The sequence below is a fragment of the Trametes versicolor genome, assembly GCF_000271585.1.
Source record: "Trametes versicolor FP-101664 SS1 unplaced genomic scaffold TRAVEscaffold_15, whole genome shotgun sequence".
Lineage (NCBI taxonomy): Eukaryota > Fungi > Basidiomycota > Agaricomycetes > Polyporales > Polyporaceae > Trametes > Trametes versicolor.
In genome coordinates, this window is record NW_007360335.1 from 248,048 (window position 1) to 266,556 (window position 18,509).

Below are 18,509 nucleotides of genomic sequence, written 5' to 3' on the forward strand. Positions count from 1 at the left end.
GACTTGTTTCGAGTACCTTCTATTTGATTCCTTCATCCCTCTCGTCCTTTCTCCTTCTCGTTCGACCTTTCTGTGACCTTTCTTTCTGATCTCTCGACTTGTGTAGAAGCCTCTAGTGCTTGTATCTCGAGATGTATATAAGGACAGGCTCTGGGAGCCTCGTAATACAGCCTTTTTACCATCCAACGTACCCGCGCTCTCAGCGTCTAAGTGTGATCTAACGCCGTTCTAAGTGGACAAGATTAGCTCTGTTTACAGGTTGAAGTAAGCATAGTAAGCTGCGCGCTACTATACACGCTACCTCTTCAGCGGCCCTATCGCCCATTCGACTCGAGGACTCGTCGACGAAGGATTCTATCTCAGCTCATTATCATTCTCGTAAGACCGTATTCACAACAGGCACAGTCGGAGCCGTCGGAGTATGACGCTTCGTCCTCAGGTCCCCGCCCTCGCGCTTTGTCAACTGGACCCATCTTCATGCCACTGCCCGCGCCGCTCTCAAGCGATGTTGGTCACGCCCACGCGGATGGCAAAGGGACGGTTCCCCCTGATGGTGTACTTCAGCGCCTCGAAGCGCTGCAGCGCGACAACGATGCCCTGCGAGCGCAAACGTCCGACACGGGGGCCTAAGTCATCGAGCTGACCCGCCAGAATATCTCCCTCTTCACCCAGATGGAGCAAGTCTTTTCGCAGCTGAACTTGTTACGGAATCAACAGGTCCGTATATCTGACCATCTTGCGCTGACGATGTATCCCTGACGCGGTGCCAATCTTTTACAGGGGCAGGTCTCGCATACTACAAGCACCGATGTCCAGTAATACTACCTATCGGCCCTTCCGTGGTTTTTCTCGGCGCAAAAGCAGTGAGCACATCCCTATTCGTGTTCTGCCGCAATCAGAGCGCTGATCGGCGCTGGACAACTCGGTCCTGCGTGGTAGCCGTGTTGCCCGTTTGCGCCGCCGGCGCGGTTCTGGGGCAAACGTCGATAGGGAGATGAGCGATGTCGTGCCAGCAGCTAGGACACGACAAGTGCGAGGTCGGGCTATCATGTCAATTCTGTGCAGGAGCGACAGTCTCTCTGCTTGCATAGTATTTCAATGGCATGCCGGTCGAAGCCAAATCGCCTCAGAATCCCCGCCATGATTAGCTACTTCGCGTCTACGGCTCCCTCCTGCTGAGAGTTCAACGTCCCGACCACCTACCAGCCCCATACATCCTATGGGAAAGTTCCAACACGCAAGCGCACCCCTCATCCGCGCGCTGAATCAAGAAACGTGCTTTAAATTCGTCTGGTATCCAGTAATGCTATCGTACAGTATACACAAGTAGTCTCACGACATGACTGACTAGTCAGTCGGATCGCCCCTCCCCAGAACCATCCCCAGACCCATTAGCACCCCACCGCAGATCCAAGATATAGATACATGTGAGAGCGGCAGCACACCCATCCCAACCAGCGTTGTTCATGAGAGCGCGGCGACCTTCTGCTTGATCTGGTCGACGACGGCGGGCTCCGCGAGCGTGCTCAGGTCCCCGAGCTGGTCACCCTCGCCCGCGACGATCTTGCGCAGCACGCGGCGCATGATCTAAATAGCGCGCGCATGTCAGCATCGCAACATCGCAACACGCGCAAAGGAGGCAGGGGGAAAACGCACCTTCCCAGAACGCGTCTTCGGCAGGTCCGAGACGATGAAGATCTTCTTGGGTGCCGCGAAGGGCCCGATGACCTTGCGCACCGCGAGCGTGAGCTCCTTGATGAGCCCCGCCTCGTCGTTCGGGTCGTACGCGAACTCCCTGCGAGAGCAAGTCAGCACATGTCGCGCATGGGCGCACAAAAGACAGGAGTGCTTACGGCTTGAGCGTCACGAACGCGTACACGGCCTGCCCAGTGAGCTCGTCCGCAGTGCCCACCACTGTCGCAATAGCGCATCAGCACGCTAGCCAGGAGGAGACAGGGGAGTTAGTGCGGCGCATGACCGGACGCACCTGCGGTCTCGGCGACGCCCGCGTGCGTTATCAGCGCGCTCTCGATCTCGGCCGTCGAGAGTCGGTGGCCAGACACGTTGATCACGTCTGCGTCCGTCTCGCGTTAGCTCGTCTGCGCGGTCATGGGGGTGCGCGGGGGCGCTCACCATCGACACGGCCCTTGATCCAGATGTACCCGTGCTCGTCGCGCGCGGCGCCGTCGCCCGTGTAGAAGTAGCCGGGGTACGGCTTCATGTACGTCTCCAGGTAGCGGTTGTGGTCTTGGTACACCGTGCGCGCAATTGACGGCCAGGGGCGCTTGAGCACGAGCACGCCCTCGACGCTGTTCCCGACCAATTCCTGCATCGCGTCCGAGTCAGTCGGGATGTACGAGCAATAGATTTGACATGACGTACCTCGCCGCTGACGGGGTCCAGGATCGCAGGCTCGATACCGAAGAACGGTACAGTTGCGGATCCGGGCTTGGTCTCGATGGCACCGGGGAAGGGCGTGACGACGATCGAGCCCGTCTCGGTCTGCCAGAACGTGTCGACGATGGCGCACTGCTTGCGCCCGACGTGGTCGTTGTACCAGTGCCACGCCTCGGGGTTGATCGGCTCGCCGACACTGCCCAGCACGCGCAGCGAGCCGAGGTCGTGGTCCTGGACGTGGTGCTCCCCAAGGCGGCGCAGGAGACGAATCGCGGTCGGGGCGGAGTAGAACTGCGTGATCTGGTGCTTGTCGACCGTCTGCCAGTAGCGCGAGGGCGTGGGGTAGACGGGCGTGGACTCGAACACGGTTGTCGTCACGCCGTTCAGGAGCGGGCCGTACACGATGTACGTGTGCCCGGTGATCCAGCCGATGTCGGCCATGCACGCGAACTTGTCGTCTGGGTGCACGTCGAAAACGTACTTGACCGTGAGCGCGGCGCACAGCAGGTAGCCGCCAGTGGTGTGGACGACACCCTTCGGTTTGCCAGTGGAGCCGGAGGTCTGTCCAAGTTTTAGTATGCGCATTTGACGAGAAGTGGCACTACGACTTACATAAAGAATGAAGAGCGGGTCCTCAGAGGACATGATCTCGATCGGGCAATAGCGCGGGACCTTGGCGATCTCCTCGTGCCACCACTTGTCGCGGCCGGCAGTCCAGGGCACCTCGTTGCCTGTCCTGCGAAGCACCAGAACATGTTCGACGAGCGGGCACTCCTTCACCGCCGCATCCGCGATGACCTTCGTCGCAATCGTCTTGCCGCCTCTGCGCCCCTCGTCGGATGTGATGAGCACGCGCGACTTGCAGTCCTGCACACGGTCGCGGAGCGACTCCGCGGAGAACCCAGCGAAGATGACCGAGTGCACCGCACCGATACGGGCGCACGCGAGGAACGCAGCGACCGCATGCCAGGTCATAGGCAGGTACACCGAGACGGTGTCGCCCTTCTTCACACCGAACTCCTTGAGAACATTCGCGACGGAGCACACCTCGCGGAGGAGCTGTGCATACGTGATGTAGCTGCCCTCGTTGGGCTCGTCTGCTTCGTAGATAATGGCGGTCTATCAACGATAAGGTGGTCAGCGCAATTCGTGAGGGAGATGTCGAGCTCGCAGGCTGAGGGAGCAGCAGCGCGGCCGGTGTATAAGGCACGTGATCGCGCGGCGGGCCGTGGCACCGCTGTAGTCATACGAGAATCCGAGTGTGTGCCCATGCAGCGCGCAATCGCAAAGTCGTCTCATGCGTACTTAGCGACCAATCGCAAGTACGGGGAGCGCAGACGGAAAGCAGGTTCCGCGCGCGTCCCCACGCAGTGCGCGCGGCGCTTGGGGCGGCGTGTGGAAACACGATGGGGACGGGTATTCACCTTGTCCGGGTGCTTAAACGCCCAGCGGTCGACGCAGTTGTACGACGCGTTCAGGCCGCCCTCGGGGAACCAGACGATGTCGCCCGTTTCGAAGTCTCCGGCACGGACGGTTTGGAAGGGACGATCCCAGTGGAGGGTCTGCTTCGCGGTCTAGGACGATCGGCGCGTGAGCACGGGATCGCGCCTGGAGAATTAAGCACGTACCTTCGCCCACCAGGCATCGCTCTCGTGACCGACGGTCTGGGAATGAAGGGACCTGCGCGATGGTCAGCTCAGACGAATCGGCGGGAAGCAGCGCTCGGTACTTGTATGCATGGATGTGCGGGCCAATGTGCGGCGTCTTATGGCCGTTCTTGAGGCGGGGCGCGATGGGGTGGGTGGGGACCCTGTGGTGGGTGTCCTCTGCGGGCACTTCAGCGGAGGCCATGGTGGTAGTGGGAGGAGAGGTGCGGTGGGTAGAGTTCCGAGTCGGGGCGGGCGGGGAAGGGCTTTAAGCTTGGCGGGTGACTATTATACATCGCGCGAAATGGGCGCGTGATCCAGTCAGATCACGGCCATTTCCTGACTTTTGCCCCTGAATTCGTTCTTATCCTCCGTGCGCGCCTCCGCCAGCTCGGAATGCGGGGTAGCGCCCGCCCCCTTTCCGGCCTAGCCTCTTCCCCACCGCTAAATGCGGTCTTCCGCCCTCCCCCACACCTTGGCGTCGACACTCCTCCATGGGCTAGCTCGGAGACCGAATGAAATGCGGGGCACGACAGCGAGCAGCCTCGTTACGTGTGCGGAGATGCGGGGTGGTAGAGCGGGCCCGCGACGGGGGCGAGCTTGAACGCCGTGAGTGCTGTCGTCCAACGTTCCTGTCTTCTTCCTCCGACGTCGCCGGGCACCCACGCACTTTACACGTCGCTCTTTTCTTGGAAGATCTCTCCAGGCAGCATTCAAGCAAACAGTGACATCCTGCAACACCCAGCAACGTCGGAAAGGGGCGCACTCAGCACTCGTCCGAGGGAACGCGAGACGCTCGTACGGACGGAACTGCAACGGTACGGCGCCCCCCACATTCATGATCCCCTGACCCCCGAACTCCTCCTCGAGCTGATCGGACGCGGGGAACGCACTCTCATACACGATCACAAACTGCGATCGCACACTCATGCGCTGCCGTAGGCTCAGCCTGTCACCCCGAGTTGGAATGCGCAGGTTGCCCAGACAAGCCTCCGCCCGCCGTGCCTGCCGCCCACAACCGCATTCTGCCCTGCTGACACGCCCAAGATGGCCGTAGAACACTTGACGACGCCCCTCGCTCGCACCCTCCCCTGGCTATAGCAGTGTGTGCACGTCGTCCGCATCCGCGCAAGCGTGCGCCCCTATCCCGCCCGACGGACGAGTTTCACGCGCTTCGCCTTCCGCGCACTCCGCTACGCGCCGTCTCGCCCAGCTCGCGATATCTACGGAAACGCTACGGATTCCTGTCCATTTGCGACGTGGTCAGCGGGGAGGCGCGTCCTGCGGGCGTGATTTCCGAGGCGTTCGGAATTGGCGCCTGTGGGAAGCTGCGACGGGTTTCGTCACCGAGACGAGCGCGAAGAGCTTCGCGGAAGACGTACGGACGGCTCTAGGACCCCTGACAATCCTGCCAGATGCCTTACACAGTGCCCGGACCAAAATGAGGCTTCTAGGAGCTCTATGCCTTACACAGAACGGACCAAAAACGGCGTTCTGGACGCGCGAGGCCTTACACACGCCCGGACCAACTCTGATTCAGGACAAGATTTGGGGTCGCGTCGAGCGAAATTTCGGGTTTTTGAACGGCCTTACACAGTTCCCGGACCAAAACGGGTCCCTCGGTGCGTATGTCTTACACACGACGCGGACCAAAACCGCCTAAGAGGCCCCAAATCTTGCCCGGACCAAAACGCGATATTTTGTGGCCCGCCGTGTAAGGCATCTAGGAGGATTGTCAGGGGTCCTACGGCTCTGCAGGATTCGTCGTGCAATTGGGCGAGAAGGTGAGTTGTGCGCTTCTTTTCTTTCTTTCCGCAAGTCCGCAGCTTTGATGGAAGCACGGGTCAGATGGGCAGTTCCGGAACGCTCCTCGTAAGTAAATAGAAGGGTTTCCGTGCACAGCAGCCGATGACGCGGTATGGCTGAGGTGGACACCTTCGTTCTGAACGCAACCCGCAGCATGTGGCGCAGAGCCCAACGGCATTCATTAACGGCAACTGCGTCTAGGTACTGAAGCTTCCGACAGCTCCCTCCTGGCCACCTAGCCCGACCTGCGGTTCTGACCGTGCGAAGCCGGAGAACTTCAGATTTGTCCGAACGCTTTCCGTGCTCGCTTAGACAACGTATCACGTTCGAAGCCGGTATCGTGGAGTAGTTCCATGAGAAGTGTGATCCAGAGGGACGCCTCGGAAGAAAAACATGGTAGCGCTTCGATAAAGGTGGTCTTGGCTGACTGAAAGCGGTGAGTAGGCAAGAGGTGATATTCAAGAGATGCCTGCGCATACATGTGGCGTGTTTGCTGATGTATGCCCGCCACCTGCCTCTGTACTACTGTCCATCGTCTGACGTCTCCAGCGCCTCTGTCTTCTCTGCTCCTACGAACGCGGCGAACGTCCTACCATCGGCAGGTGCGCATGCATAGGCAGATTCGTTACGTGGGGAGGGAGATAGCGTCCTCAGCATCGCTCTGTACATAGACATTCAATTAGCTCAGGCTTTCCTCACTCATACCAATGCCGTACACATGCGCGACGCACCGTCTTCTGCTCTGACAACTTGAGCCGCGAAAAGATCTCCGCGATTTGCGATGACAGAATGGCGTTCTGGGACGTCAGAGCAGCGACTTGCGCGGCCAAGTCCGTCGTCTGTGCTCGCAAGGCATCGTTGTCGCGCTGGATTATTTCGGGACTGTTATAGCTCGAAGACGGCGGCCCGGAGATATCGCCCCAATGAGCACGACCGGTTTCCGGAGACACTGGCTGAGCCTCGAGGACTACACTTCCTGGTGTCTTCGTTATGCCGGGGACATGGTGGCGGGCAGACAACACCATGGGCTGTATTGTGAGTGAGCCTTTAGCACTTCACTACCACTGCATACCGATAAGCGCACCTCCGAGGACGAACGGGGTTTGTCGTCTCGAGGACTGCCCGTTGTGTCGCCACCGGCTTCATCGCCGTGCACACCCTCGTCCTGAGCGTCGTGCGTGGACGGTTTTCCCGGGCCTTTGGGTGGGCCCTGCGCGACGCTGGGTCCCGTATACGTTGGGCTAGTGTCGTCCTCGAATGCCATCATGGTGTGCCAGGACAGGTCAGTCGTGTCAGGGTCCGGCTCCGGAGTTGGGCTATCCGGACGAGTCGGCCGTTCCCGATCATCTCTTTCCGCATGCCCTTTGTGACCTGGAGGCAATGGCAAGCTAGAAATGTTCTCCGAGATCTCGACGTGGAGCCAGAGGACGTCGGAGTCGCCTGCTGGAGGGCTTCGAAAAGGCAGCTCAAGGGAAGCACGGAAGATCCGCGCGTCGACAAGCTCGTTCTCTAGGCCTGAGTCCGAGTATCGATAGAAATGGAGCACGGACTGAACGTTCGCCAAGGGGTTGGTGGGTAAAAGCGAGCTGAACCTGGATCTGTGCCTCTGGGTGCGCCGCGCCGGCGGCACCGCTCCCAAAGCAACCACTTCGGACCTGTGCATCTCCAGCGAATGAGTGATGGTGAAGCAGACCGACGTGTCCGGTTGCGGAGAGCGATCCCCGTGCTCACTGAACAGGGAATGTAGCACGATGTGAAGATTTATCACTGCCAGCCGGGCCATCCATGTTCCATGTTCCACGGTGTAGAAGCTGATACATGTCGAGAGCGTCGTCTGGCCCATCATCTCATCTTCTTCTATCCAGTCCTTCGACTGCAGGGGACTTACGGTGAGCCCCAAGGCATATAACTGTTCGATGCACCAGGGTGAAAACCGCACATCGAGGACGGATCGAGTTCCAAATCGTGGCCAGAGCTTGATACTCTTCGGGATCGTAACGTGGGACTTCGTCAAAGAAAGCCGGGACTGTTGGCTGAGGAGCGACACCTCGGCTGGCTTTGACAGAAGGTGCTGCCATACCTCCGACAACGATGTTCGTGCCAGACGGACGGTGCGGAATGGTTCGTGATCCAGCGGCCTGCCACAGTCGATGTGTGTCGCGATCGCCAGGCCAGGATGCTCGCCGACCCCCAGAGGAGGCCGACAAAGAGGCAAGGCGATGAGAGACCCCGTCGAGTCTTCACATTGCAGGAGCGCAAGCATGTGTGCACGGCCGAGCCGCGCACATTCGTTACAGAGCAACGTACGACCCATCGCCCTCGCGAAGACGTGGAATATCTGCGATATCGCCGTCAGGTCGATGCAGAGGAGCTGGACGCGGACGCCTTGGGGAGTGAAGACGCAATGTAGCGGCGGAACGTCCCCTATCGCCAGTCCTATGCGTGATGCGAAAGCCGCCGGCGACATTGAAGTGACGTTGGAAGAGAGAAAGCGGGAGAAATACCATGGTGATGGAGCCAAGACCTCCGGATCAGGTGCAGGGTCTATCCAGCCGACAACCTCGCCTCGAGTCAGGGAGTGCAGGGTGCAGCTTGTTCCCCATGCGAAGATACTCTGGTCTGGGATGGTCTTGATGATCTCTTCCTGAAGGCGACGGAACGCGTTATCCCCCTCGCCATAGATTGGAGACAGGTGGACCCCGAAGATGCCTAGTAGGGAATATGCTCTGTCCTCTACGCGTGTTGTCTCCCGCAACGAGGCCCACGACATGCGTTGCGCAACGCTGATCGACGCCACGCTGGCGTGTCCAACCAAGATATCGACACTTATCGTGGTTATATCTGCCAGTGTCGTTGCAAGACCCAACCGCGTGCCTAGAAAGCGCCAGGTGCTAGTCAGAAATATGACGCGCTCGGGTGCGATGAGCTCCTGTAGCGTCCAGCCGCGCTTGCGCCACCTGCTGAACCGGAATGAGGAACCGAGTGCCTGTGGGTGGTCGTCGTCGGGTACATCCGCCAGGTAAACGTAGCATGCCCCCGAGAGCCTGTATAGCTCATACATGGAGTTGATGGCCTCCGAGAGCTCAGCACTGCTCGCCTTGTCGATGCAGCACGAGTCGATCCAAATGAGTTGGAAGCCGTTCATCCGCGCGACCAGGCAGGCTTGGCTGATCTTCGTAGAGAGGTGGGGATGGTCGAGCAGTGACGTCGTCCTTACCAGCCCAGAGCGTAAAGATTCTGACTAAGGAATGGGTATGATCAGGAACATACAGGTCGAGTGTGGGTCGCAATAAACGCGGCGAGTCCGACAACGTCTCCGATTGGGATCCGACTTCATGTCGCTGGGCCGGTACAAAACTTGCGGATTGCAGCTTTTTGACGTCTTCGAGAGACTGCTCGCCTCCATCCGCGGCAGATCGCCACGTGTGGGAGAGTATAGCGTACCGAACGCGGGCTGGGTTATCATGCCATTCGAACTCGCCCGTGTATGTATTCAAGAAGCGTGGCATACTGTGGATTTTCTCGCTAGCGTGAGCGATTGTTTCGCTAGCGGCAACAGATGTGAGAGAACTCACGGTACGGCCACTGAAGGTTGTAAATTTGCAGCGTGGATGGAGAGACGAGCGTACGAGGAAGAGAAGAGCCGCTGTCAGCATTTTGCTAGCGCCGTACTGTGACCTCTCAGACAGTCACCTTGATTCTTGAAGCGCCAATCTGTCGTATATTTACAGATACATGAATAAGTAGCTCCTCCCGGCTATGATAGAAGCACGGGTCAGGTGAGTGCGCTGTTCCGAGTCGCTCCAGAACGCGCCGCGTAGAACACTTCGTGCACAGTCGATGACGCAGCGCGACTGAAGCGAACTGATGGTTCCGAACCCAATCCGCAGTGCAAATCCCACTCACGGAACGTGGTACAACCTCCAATCGGAGTTACGGTGGTCGCCGTACGGAGTATGGTGGGCCGTGAAGACCTCTGTGCAGGCGACTGCGAGAAGCTCGGGTGGGTCGCAACAGGGGACGTGTCGTTGCTGAATTTTCGCGGCTCTATCCTGGGCAGCCCGACCTGCAATCCGAACCGTGTGAAGCCGGAGGACGGAGACGGCGTCGGAACACTTTCTGCGTTCGCTTGAGCACGTCGTAATACACTTACTGGTCCGGTCCAAGGAGAGAATTGCAAGAAGTCGGATTCGATTCGACGACTCAAAAAGCAACGTACCTTGGCGCTCCGAGACAGGTCCTCCGAGCCGACCGAGGGCGGATGTCTGGACAGCCGAAGATCTTGAGTGGACGCCGCGCATGTGGATGATGCCCGCAGAGAGGCGAGAGGCGAGAGTAAGCGCGAAGGACTGAAGACGGGAGAAAAGTGCGGAGCATCACCTACTAACACATAAACAAGTCGTGAGCTCCCTTTGCTTCTCATCGGCCGATGTGAGCGTGAGGGTGCGCGGGATGAACTCGAATCTGCACTCTTCTTCGTGCTGCACAACGCCACAGGAGAGGATGAGCTTGAACGATCCTCCATGCGCGCCCGGAGCGATAGCGCTTGTTAAAGACGCACAAGCAGTAGTACCGAAGCAGGGAAGCGTGTGCAGCGAGTCTGCGACGGCGTCCTTGAGGCCCAGTCGATATTCTTGATGGGTGTGTTGCGCCGATGCTGTGGATGCGCGGTGAATGCGAATGTCGGATGCATTGGCCGAGGGTGATGCGAAAGTCGATGAGTACTTCTCTGCCGCTCCGCCCGCCTAGCAGGGGGTGCTGTGTGGCATTCTCTAAGTTGAACCCCTCAGCCAAGGTATCCACTATCCTGCGCGTGGATACCACCGGGACCATCGGCGTGAGTCCGTGGGCGCGGCGTTTCCTGAAGAACCTGGTTGCAAGTTCAAGTCGGATAGAGATATACATAGGAGGTGTACGGTGAGAATTTGAGTTTGCCAAACGGCGGCGCTTAAACTCCGGCGTTTGCCGTGGCGTTCAGTAGCACCGGCGGCAGTGCGATTTGTTGTGGTCTCCGTATTGGCAATGAATTCAGACACGTCTCTCCGTATCCTCGTACACTTGAACACGCCATAGTCCATCCAATCCACGGCTTATCCGAACTGGATCTCTCCAAAAAGCGGTGAGGTTTTCTGCATGGGTATTATCTTGTACCACCCTGCCGCGCGCAGGGCTTAAAGTTGCTGAAAGCGCTCTCGAATACAGGCATCCTTGTATCAGAACACCCTTCGAGCCTCACTCCTTTCCATCACCAAGCTTCTCTTACATGATACCGCTGAATCCTAGACGACGAAGGCGCTGCGCTCGCTGGCAGTCGGCAGCCCTCACATCCCGATAGTTATGCATGCCGGCCGCGAGGCGTAACAGCCTACCAACATCTATCAATATCGATCTGTTGCCTCGGGCGGCATGCGTCAACACCGTAGCCATCAGGATATCTCATGTGCAACTCCGAAGAAGTGTCCGGTACGCAATTCCATCTCACACCTAACTTCTCGAGAGCCACAGTGATGAAAGATCACTCGGAATGTGCTGTGAAACGGCGCTCGAGTTGCGATGCAGCGAGGAGTTGTTCGATGGGGCTACGTCCCTCGAACTTCACTTCGGTCCTCGCAAAGTCGTCCGTGAGGCCGACTACTAGCTCGAGTTAGATAGCGTACGCTGCACCGACAACGGTGGCAGCGCAGAACCGTCAAAGACAAAAAATCGATGTGCGAATGGGCACGTTGTTCTCCCGGTGATATGTGCACCTCACCGAAAATTCAGACAACGGTCACTAAGAAACCTAGATATCATACATCTGCGGAAGCCTATAGCATGGGCGACTTGCTCCATACCAAGTCGCATTTCGATGGCCATTCTAATGCTCCGTCGGAGTGACGACGATTGCATGCTTCTCCGGTGAATACGCTGGTAAAGGAACCTGTGCGGACAATGTCATATCAACGGCTGTGCCCGCCGCTGCGTGCGGAATTCCGTGAGCGATGCTTTCTTCACAGGTTTCCATACAATCACATCGTGGAGATGAAGCCTGTCACAATACTCATGTGAGGTTACAAATACTCTGCTGCCTTGTCCATGAGTATATGAACTCACTAGCTAGAACACCTGCATGCCAGCTTGCCTCGCTTCCACAGTCATGTCCCCGTCTCCAAGTATACTCTTAAAAAGCCTGGTCCCTCCCACCGCTACACAGGCCACCGTCCGGTACCAGTGGAACTACCCGACAGCACATGATCTAGTGGGTCCTGAAATAGAAACCATTATCCAAGCTATATCGGAGCTCCTACAAACAAGTTACGACCAGTTCAGAGTGGTTGCAGTCAGCTTGGGACTCTGGGGTGGGTGAAGCATCTTCCTGGTCGTATTCATCGTGCTGTCTCTGAGACTAATCTATCACATACACAGGTGTTCTCACCGGTCTCATGGCATGCACCGCTGTCATCCTGAAGTTCGTATGCTCTATCTATATTTTGCAATCATATGATAAATTTAAACCTTACTGGTTGCCCCCTCAGAAGACAGGGTCTACAGCAGCGCTCGCGCAGGATACTGGCCGTCTCAATATTGCTGCTATACATTCTCAGTGCACTATATTGGGTGAATTTACTGGTTGGGCTCTCGAACAACTTCCGAGAGATGTTGTCGATCGCCACTTTCTCTCAATTCCGGTCTTTTCCTTTTGCCCAATGCGTTGTAGGTTGGCACAACGCCCATGACGACGAGGTTGGCAACGCACTCTGCCGGGATCTGATAGGCGGCGCTGAGCTGGAGTACATTCAAACCGCCGAAGACCGTGCATTCAATGAAAGGACAAGATCAAATCCAGCGACTACCATGAGCTCGATTGCGTTCGCACTCTCGGTATGTTTCAGGAGCGCTATGCAAAGAACTAAGAATTCATTTGTTCGTTCTTGCAGGTGGCTGTAGGAGATGCAATAGTCTGGTGGCGTGCCTGCGTGATATGGTCCAGGAACCGTGCGGTCATAGCTCTGGCTGTGGGCGCTGTCACCGCAGTTTTCGGTGAGTATATGCCGTTGCAGCTAGTCAATCTCTAACCTCTATTTCACAGGGACCGGTGTCGCAGCTCCAACCATCATCGCCACCGGACCGGGATTGGCGTCTTGGTTTTCGAAGTATGGTGTCGCTGCTTCGGGCCTGTCCCTCCTGAGTAACATCTTTACCACAACTCTCATTGCATATAAAGCTTGGTAAGCATTTCTAAATGTGCTAATGTCTCGACGACGATTCAACCTCACGGACCCCTGACATGCGTCGTTCAGGGAGCATCGGCGTATCTTCAAGGATAATCTGGATGGTCTATCTGTCACCACACAGGCGCAGCGAATATTGACTCTCCTCGCGGAGTCTGGGGTGGCGTATTGTATACTTTGGGTATGTGACAATGCTACATTAAGCTACCTCGCCTCGTCTCTCGGATTATTGTGCCGGCCTCGCTCAGATTCAGTTTTCGCTCACCGCGGATCTTGTTTCGACTACAGGCCATCGTGTTTTCTCTTCAAGCATATGGCGCTACAAACGCTGGTTTTAGCCATGGGCAGGCTTTGGGCGCCGGGTCAGGCTTTGATTCAATGTTCGAGGGAGCTTTTCCTATGTTAGTCGTAAGTCCCTCTCGTGCACGCTCTTCCACCGGTACGGGACCCTTATGTTAGGCATCTTAATGGCCGATATAGGCGATGTATCCGACGCTGGTCGTCCTCCTCGTTTCCATTCAAGCTCAACAAGGAACCATACACTTCACGCAACAAACCACATCGGAAGTGCTCCCCGTCGCCATACCCCTTCGCCGGATCTCCGTAACGAGTCTTGATCATGACTACGACAGTATAGCCCCTAACTCCGCGGCTACCTCGAGCACGGACTCGCTGCGGGTTCCCTCACCTACACTCTCACCCCGTATCGACGGACGGAGTAGCGTTCCAGAGTCCTTGACGCTGACCCATTCTATTATGGGCGATGCAAGACTCCGGCAGTTCGGTATAGACTATGAAAGTCCGGGTTCGAGCTAGTGAGGTCTATCAATACTCCGTATTACCTCGTGCTTACCAACACTCCCTTTGACAGATGCAGTCGACGCGGGTACCTGCAAATGTCCCGAACGATCGTCACCGACCGTAACGCCTGTGGGACAGCAGTACGAGGCACCTACGCTCAGCTGTAAAGTATTTACCGATCGAAAATCGTGCGATCGGCCTCGAAATCACGCGAGTAGCTATTCGATATGTGAGTATGTACGAGACGGCCGAGAAGGATACACACATATGGTCGGTTCACGGAGATGATACGTACTTTTGAGAGCCCATAGATCGCGCGAACCGAGCGAACTCGAACCAGCCCGCACACCAGAGTCGTCTCCGCCAAGGCTCTTGGCAGCAAGAACATATGACTGGCACTAGGACGGTGATACGAAAGACATGCAGAATCAACTTACACTAAAGAACGGGCGCGCACGTAGCTCCAAGATACCTATGTCACAAGAGTCCACTTCTCGACGGGAACCGGACGCGTCGCTGTAACAGCTCACCAATCAGTCTCTTTTTGGATATTACGGATGCGTAAAACTCACCTTGCTGGCCATTATCATGCCGGTACGCCATCATACTCCACTTCTCCGTCCGCATCCGTGCGACGCGCCTCCGACTGAGCTTGAACCGAATACGAGTCTCATACTGCACGTACTCCTGCATCGTGAGCACGAAGAACGTGCCAGGCGCAGGCTCGCCCTTCCCTTCGAAAATGCGCGCCATGTCCCCGATGAGCGCGCTCGCCGCCACCTCCAACGGCCGCCAGAACAGAAGCGACGTGCGCGGGTCATACGGGGAACCAGTGGTGTTCATCCACGGATCCATGGAGAAGCGCTGCGCAGGCGTCACCTGCGCCTCCCACACCTGGATGTCGGTGATGTCGCGCGAGAAGTCCTCCGGGAGCGCGGTGGCGATGGGGAAGGGGAGCGCGTTGTACGCGGTCGCGATGATGTTCTCGAAGTCGACGAGCCACGGGTCGGTGCGCACGCGGCGCGAGGGTACGCGGCGAAGGCGCTCCGTGACAGGGATCGGCCAGGACCCGTCGTACCGAGGGATGTCGGATACCATGCTGCCGCTGAGCACGCGCGCGAGGAATTCGGAGAGCCAGTGCGCGGGGTACCCGACGTGGTGCAGGTAGAAGAGCAGCGCGAAGAACGCCGTGAGGTTGTGGGGGGCATGCACGTTGTGCGGGCGGGGTTTGGAGCGAGCGGGGATGAAGGTATTGAACAAGACACGTGTGAGCCAGGCGGTGAGCTCTTCCCGGGTTGCGAGCGAAGAAAGGGGGCGAGGCAAAGAGTGGGAACCGAGCACACAGACCTTCATGACGACTTTGGAATCGATGACACGACACCCGAGGTATCTGGACACCTCCGTTGGGAGCAGTAGTGTGTACCTGAATCATCTTCAGCACCGAACACGCGGATGGAATATATCTATCACGCACGTGGTGAAGAATTCATCGTCGCCACCCCACGCCATCGTATTCAGCATACAGTTGAAAGCCAAGGCGGCTTGTGGGTCGTCTTGCAAGCTCGGAATCGCATAGACAATCACGTTCTGCGTCCCATGCGTATAGTCCCTGCTCGATGCGATCAACCTTGTACGTATATGCGCAAAAGAGACGAACGTACGGTACGTTGCTGAGCCACATCCTTGTGTACTTCCTCGGGAATTCCGCAGGACGTGTTACATCGCCTCTGCACTGCATTTTCAGCAGTTCATCGGAGAGGCCGCCACAAATAAGTTCAACGACGATATGCCCGTCAAGCGATTTGATGGCAGCCGCGACTTCCTCGAAGAAGGCCCCGCAGGCCAGGGCAGCGAGCATGTTCTCGTCCGTTCGCATTGGGTCCTGTGCATGAGGCCCATTGCGCTTGTTGAAGTGGTCCATGTACGCGACCGTGTGGAACATGTCGATCGTGTAATCGGGGTAGCCATCCGCATCCGGATAACACTTCGGATCGGCGCATTTAGTGTCCTGGAGATATGGATAGTCATTTCACTAGATAAACAGAAGCGCAGCGCGCGTATACGCACGAAGAGCGTGATGTTTGGCTTCCACTCGCTTTCTATCTGCTTCTGGAGCTGGAACGTCTCATTCAGCACCCACTTAAGACACAATGAATAAATGGAGCCCACCTTGCGTTGCGTAGATTCAGATATCTCCTCGTTGTTTCGGATGCGCTTCCATGCCTCGTCGAACCCCGGATGGCGCTTCAGCAGCTCCCGCGGCGGGAAGAACACCTTCGTGGTCCAGTACCACGCCTCCTCGTGCAGCGGCACCTTGCCGCCCCTGCTCTCATTCCAGAACTTCTCCACAAGCGTCTCCATGTTGTTTCGCACGTACGCCAGCATCTCCGCCGCGGGCGTGTTCCGTGAGAATATTGGCCAGGTCCTGAGCTGCTCAGGGGTCAAGCTCTGGAGCACGGTGCGGATCTGAGCGTACGCAGCGTCCCTCTTGTCCTTGAACGCCTTTTGACGATCTTTGTTCCCTCCGGGGTGGAACGCGACAATATCCGCTCGCGGGTCGTCCGGGGACATGTGCGAGTGCCGCTCAAGCATGCGCTTGGTCGTCTTTTTGGTCGTCAGCCAGTAGTCGAGCGTCGGCGTGATGGCGGGGACGCTGTCCGAGGAGAGGTACAGCCAGGCGGGGAGGTCGGGCGGAGTCGAGTCGAGTCGTTTGCGCAGATCCTTGATGACCATCTCAAGACTGAATGAATACCCGATGCTCAGTACCGACACTCGAATGGTAGCAGTGCAGTCGCCTTACTCACCGCCTATAGCAGTAGTCTGGCATTGCAACGCCACCGAACGTGTAGGTGAGCGTAGCCTTGATCTCCGATCGCGCTGTGGAATCGCTCGTGCTGTTCAGCTCGTGCAAGAGCAACAAGATGCATAGGTCGCGCGCGATCGTGCCGTCGTGAATGTCGAGGAGAGTGAGATGAGCGTTGGACTGCGACCGCTTCGCTTTCGGCAGTTTAGTGAGGGCTTGTGAGAGCCCAGCGATAGTCCCAAACGCGTGACGACCTGCAACGCAGAGTGAGGCAGATGATCCGTTAGATGCCATGACACCCACCATCTCCGACGCCTCCAAACAGGAACGCGACATCAAGGGATGGTAATTTGTCGAACTTCAGTGGATAGAGCTGTTCAGGGCCCCATCCGGCGGTTAAGTCGATGATGTCGTCGGTTCCAATCTATGTGTCCGTCGTTGAGTGCAAAATGCAGATGCCTCGGTAACCGTCTTACCGAAAAGAACTCCCTCGTGGTATCGCTGGATATGGGTGAGTATTCAGAGCCGGGGTAAGAGCACGGAGAACGCACAGCGGTTTATAAAACATAGGCAACCGAGAAAACCCGCGCAAGCCCTCCCTTCCGTTCTCCACGTATGCGGTAGCTTCGGCTTTAACGGCGTCCCATTCGCTCCAAACGCGATTCAGTTCCTCGATGACCGAAGAACTTGAACTTGCAGTAGTTTTGACTGCAACGTTTCGCATCTGCTGGATATCCGGCCCATGCGCAGCGAGAGAGTCCAATGTGACAGTCTTTGCCCGGACTCCGTGACAGAGAGATTTGGCAAGCCGCCCCGAGAGCCTTGCCGTAAGGTCCGCTTTTGCGTCTTCGCGGCCTCTCAAGAGCTTCCAGGAGCGCAGGACTGCTTCCGAGCAGGTGGCATAGTCCGCGGCTTCGTAGAGTGCGGCGCTCAGGTTGGAGGGATACACCGCATCGCGCGGATCAGCTTTTTCAGCCTGGAAAAAGCAGTCGAAATTATTTAGTCTCCCACCCTAAGAAACGGAAAAGGTTGGAAGTTCGTTGGAGAGTACTCGTCGCCATCTCGCCCTGCAAGTCGCACACGCGATTGCATCGAAAATGACGAGGCTCTTCGAGGATGGATCCAGTACGAGGGAATAATGATGGCCAGACATATTCCAATGCGCCTTGTGTCTCGATTCGTAGTACTCACCTGGGCGTAGAGTTCTGAAGCTCTGGATGGGAGGAGAGATCAAGACGCTGATGAGCCGACGGCGCCCGTGGCATCATGTCGGGTAAACGCGCACCTGAGGAAATCTCCGGCCTTGAACCGCTCATTGCCCCGCTGTTTGAGTGCCGCTGCGTTTCCAGACATGGTGGCCGTGAGTGGTCCAAGGACAAGCCGCGACGCTCGAGAAAAACGACGCGTCTTCGATGTACACGCGACGCGTTAGCGCCCATTGAACCTTGCGCCACCGACGCGTTGGCGGCAAATCCCGGCGACCCCGAGAACATATCATAGGTTGCGGAATACCCAGTCTCCACATTGCAAGGTCATCTACTGCGTTTTGGACTCTAGCAGAATCATCGAAGAATACCACTAAATATATGACCAGCTGTGGCAATAATGAAGCTCATTAGAGGTTACCAGCCCCTCAGTTCTCGTCAGTCAGTGTGGTCAACGGTACTGCTTGTACTTAATTCCGGTCAGGGATGACAAGTGGCCATGGATGGCAGAGTCTGCGGCTGGATACAAGTCCTCGAGAAGCAGCCTAAATATCCGCAGATTACTCTATGACCGAAACCCATTGTGTAGGCGGGACGGGATCTGTCGCTGTAGTTCAAGAGGGTCAAATCGCGGCGCTGT

The 18,509-nt window shown here is 57.1% G+C and overlaps 4 protein-coding genes across 4 annotated transcripts; 1 reads left to right on the forward strand and 3 right to left on the reverse strand.

Moving 5' to 3' along the window:
• Nucleotides 1-1,262: 1,262 nt before the first annotated feature.
• TRAVEDRAFT_67500 (acetate--CoA ligase) lies at nt 1,263-4,270 on the reverse strand. The gene is made up of 10 exons (XM_008046891.1): nt 4,127-4,270; nt 4,026-4,077; nt 3,822-3,971; nt 3,010-3,516; nt 2,383-2,958; nt 2,134-2,326; nt 1,988-2,074; nt 1,854-1,914; nt 1,657-1,795; nt 1,263-1,587 (listed from the first exon to the last, which is right to left on the reverse strand). Exons 1-10 carry the CDS (start codon nt 4,246-4,248, stop codon nt 1,465-1,467), a joined length of 2,010 nt encoding a protein of 669 aa, XP_008045082.1. The 5' UTR covers nt 4,249-4,270; the 3' UTR covers nt 1,263-1,464.
• Nucleotides 4,271-8,448: 4,178 nt separating this feature from the next.
• TRAVEDRAFT_136180 (HET-domain-containing protein) lies at nt 8,449-9,358 on the reverse strand (the record flags this gene model as incomplete). Its single annotated transcript, XM_008046892.1, has 2 exons — nt 8,449-9,021; nt 9,182-9,358. Coding segments are annotated over 2 exons (750 nt in total), but the record flags the coding sequence as incomplete, so codon positions are not given.
• A 3,417-nt stretch (nt 9,359-12,775) lies between these two features.
• TRAVEDRAFT_85658 (uncharacterized protein) lies at nt 12,776-13,265 on the forward strand (the record flags this gene model as incomplete). The annotated part of the gene is made up of 3 exons (XM_008046893.1): nt 12,776-12,862; nt 12,894-13,057; nt 13,130-13,265. Coding segments are annotated over 3 exons (387 nt in total), but the record flags the coding sequence as incomplete, so codon positions are not given.
• Nucleotides 13,266-14,333: 1,068 nt separating this feature from the next.
• Nucleotides 14,334-18,017, reverse strand: TRAVEDRAFT_75438 (uncharacterized protein; the record flags this gene model as incomplete). The annotated part of the gene is made up of 12 exons (XM_008046894.1): nt 14,334-14,377; nt 14,434-15,284; nt 15,336-15,470; nt 15,523-15,869; nt 15,929-15,976; nt 16,031-16,601; nt 16,666-16,918; nt 16,968-17,088; nt 17,141-17,165; nt 17,216-17,640; nt 17,856-17,877; nt 17,950-18,017. 12 exons carry the CDS (start codon nt 18,015-18,017, stop codon nt 14,334-14,336), a joined length of 2,910 nt encoding a protein of 969 aa, XP_008045085.1.
• Nucleotides 18,018-18,509: the final 492 nt, after the last annotated feature.